This window comes from Austrofundulus limnaeus, unplaced genomic scaffold (genome assembly GCF_001266775.1).
Source record: "Austrofundulus limnaeus strain Quisiro unplaced genomic scaffold, Austrofundulus_limnaeus-1.0 Scaffold2126, whole genome shotgun sequence".
NCBI classification, from domain to species: Eukaryota; Metazoa; Chordata; class Actinopteri; order Cyprinodontiformes; family Rivulidae; genus Austrofundulus; species Austrofundulus limnaeus.
The window spans coordinates 22,511-25,454 of NW_013954528.1; the positions used below are offsets into that span (position 1 = coordinate 22,511).

General features: G+C 34.9%; 1 protein-coding gene across 2 annotated transcripts in view; it reads left to right on the plus strand.

Annotated features, from left to right (window-relative positions):
* The window catches only part of LOC106537090 (cyclin-Y-like protein 1), a 19,551-nt gene extending 16,855 nt beyond the window's left edge, over positions 1 to 2,696 (plus strand). Inside the window, exon 8 of one of the 2 annotated variants that reach the window (XM_014034453.1) lies at positions 2,089 to 2,693. In XM_014034453.1, the coding sequence (XP_013889907.1) occupies positions 2,089 to 2,205 (117 nt within the window). In that variant the 3' untranslated portion in view covers positions 2,206 to 2,693. Of the gene's footprint in view, positions 1 to 2,088 lie in introns of both variants that reach the window. The other variant, XM_014034452.1, reaches the window with a different exon arrangement.
* Positions 2,697 to 2,944: the final 248 nt, after the last annotated feature.

Here is a 2,944-nt window from a genome sequence, read left to right on the forward strand (position 1 = left end):
CATTAGCACCTCTAGTAATATATTTACTGAGAAAAATGTTGACGTGTTCAATACTTATTTTACCCGCTGTATATTACATCGCTTCAGTTTTTTCAAGGTATAACGTCAAAAAATTCAGTTTTAATAGACAAACGTTACAAGGAAATAATCTACTACATTATTATATTATTATTTAACATCTCGTTGAAACAAAAGTTTCTTCTGGTAGGTTGTTTAACTTACATTTTTTGGTCCGTGATAAAATTCCAAACTCCGTCATTTAAAAAAAATGCTGTAAAATTAAAAAAATATATATTAATTTGCTGACTGTTCAATGAATGGCATACCTTCAGCCGTGTAGGATACTCAGATGCATTCAATGTGTGACCACTTTGTCACAAATGTGCAAAGAAGACACGCTCACGTCTTTCAATACAAACGCTGAGGTTCATTTCATTTATTACGTTTATTCATTTCATTTCATTAAAAAATAAAATAAAAATGAAATACAAAATAAAAATAAAATAAAAGACAAAAACCTAATGAAATGAAATGAAAGGCAGCAGAAAGAAGAAAAAAATCTTATATCTGTGTCTTTTCTCCATCAAATAAATTCATCAATAATAATCTTTACGCAACAAAACAAAATAAAAAAGTAAAATAAACAGAAATCAAAAAAATTTTCTTGAACTAATAATCCATTTTAGGCAGGTCTTTTTTACATTATTTCTTCGAAAAGGAGCAGGTAAAAAAATACAGGAGCTTTTTATTTTCTGCCCTTCTCATACTCATAACATTTAAATGTTCGCACACCAGATAAACACAAATTATTCCCACATTGAATGAGCATTAAATCTTACATTCTCATCCTTACATGTACAATTATTTATACATTTTTAATATAAATAACATTGAGACACCCATCCTACATAACATATTTCCCAGTAAGCTCCTTTTTAAACATTTTTTAAGCTGGTTTATGTTTGTACTTTTTTTGAGCTCATCATTTAATCCATTCCATAAATCTACCCCACACTGTGATAAACAAAAACTCTTTTTGGTTATTCTAATACATTGTTTTTTAAATTTTCCTTCTCCTCTTAAATTATAAACCCCACTCTCTAGTTGCTGTGGAAAGGCCATTAGAATTAAACAATTCATCAAGCTCAAAATACAGACTTGTAGTTAAGTGTTCAAGAAAAGTATCATCTACAATCCTATAAAAAGTTTAACATGAGTCAGTTTAAAGCAAATACATCAAGTATGTATATCAGCATGAATTTACCAGTTGAATTTGTTCAATTCCAATGGTGTTTCTGTAGCAACCTCAGCGTTTGTTTTGAAAGATGCGTGGGCTTGGCCCGCTTCACGCATTTATAATTACAAAATGGTCTCCCTCACTACCCATGATGCTGTGCACGCAGAAAACTACAAAATGGTCTGTTAAAAACTAAAAGTAAGAAAAAGTTAGCTAGAAGTTGGCAAATGATACCTAGAAGCTAAACAAAGCATGAAAAGACAAAAATAGACCTAAGTTTGTCAAAACAGATTTTAAAAAGAACAAAAGTTAAATATTATGAAAATCATGAAAGTTACAAAAGTCACATCTTACATCTCCTGAATGAGCAGAATTCTTTTTATGAATTACTAAAATAGCACAAGGCATGCAGAAACGGGTCGCAAAAACTGTACAGAAAAATATAAAAAAGGAAAAGGTGAATCACACAATTATTTAAGAACTGGTCTAAACCTGCAGATTTTTATTGAAGAGTGTATTAATGTAGATTAGATCAGAAATGTGGGGGCGACTGCAGGTTTGGAACCTTACCTAACCCTGAGCAGACAGAAGCCAGTATGATGTGGGCGGAGCTGAGTAACAGAATATATAATTTGTACATATATAACGTGCATGGCCGAAAGCACAGTTTTTCAAGTCGTGGACACAAAATACAGTCACGATTCTCAATGTCGGCCACACTGATGCTTTGAGACATCAGCTGAAAATATTTTCACGCTACATCACGTCAGCAGTTCGTCTCACAGTTGCAGTTCAGTGAAACACCTTTCAGTTTGTTGTTAGTAACATCTTTGTGTTTGTGCTGTCTCCAGGCCATCTCCAGGCTGTGTGAGGACAAATACAAGGACCTGAGCAGGTCCGCCATGAGGAGGTCCGTCAGTGCGGACAACCTGATCGGCATCAGGAACTCCCAGGCCGTGCTGTCCTAAAGCATCCAAAATCAGGCAGAGATGGTGCCACGTTTATCAAGAGACTTCTTTTTTTTTAAAGTAGATAAATATCTGTGACTGAAGTCAATTTTAGGGGGTAAGAAATGACCCAAGCTAAACGTACAACACTATAACCTGATGAATCCAGTCTGTGTGTTTTAATTCAAAGGTAAAGCATGATCTTTTGCTGATATATGTCAGAGGAAAAACAGCATCAAAATGCTTCCAAAAGCTGAACAAGTTTTTGCCGTTTTCTTCTAGTTCTCTCTTCTGTTTTTAATATTTGTCTATATTTAGGGAGGAGCAATATTCAGCCTCGTCTCCCTTCATTCCATTGGTACAGACGCTACAGACTGTTTGGAACTACCCTGTGGTGTAGTTCTGCACTCAACCAGAAGACAACTTTCTGCTTACTGTGTAGGCTCCTATAGCTGTGAACTGTATGAGACTTTATTTAAAACAAATAAATTTCACTCGCTGTTTCAAGTTGATGGTGCTTAGGTGGAAAACTGGGTCCTCCTTGTGGTGTTTTCAGAAGGTCTGAGGTCGGAAAGTGAAAGAACAATGGGCCTCATGCAAGAACCGTTCGTACACAGATTTGTTCTTAAGTTGTGCGTACGAGTGATTTAGGAGAATTTGTGGCATTCACCAATGTTTTCGTATTCTACGATTTTCTTACAAACAAAATTCAGGAGTGGTCCAGACCTGTCGTATATTTTACCAGCAGTCAGTCTGCTGT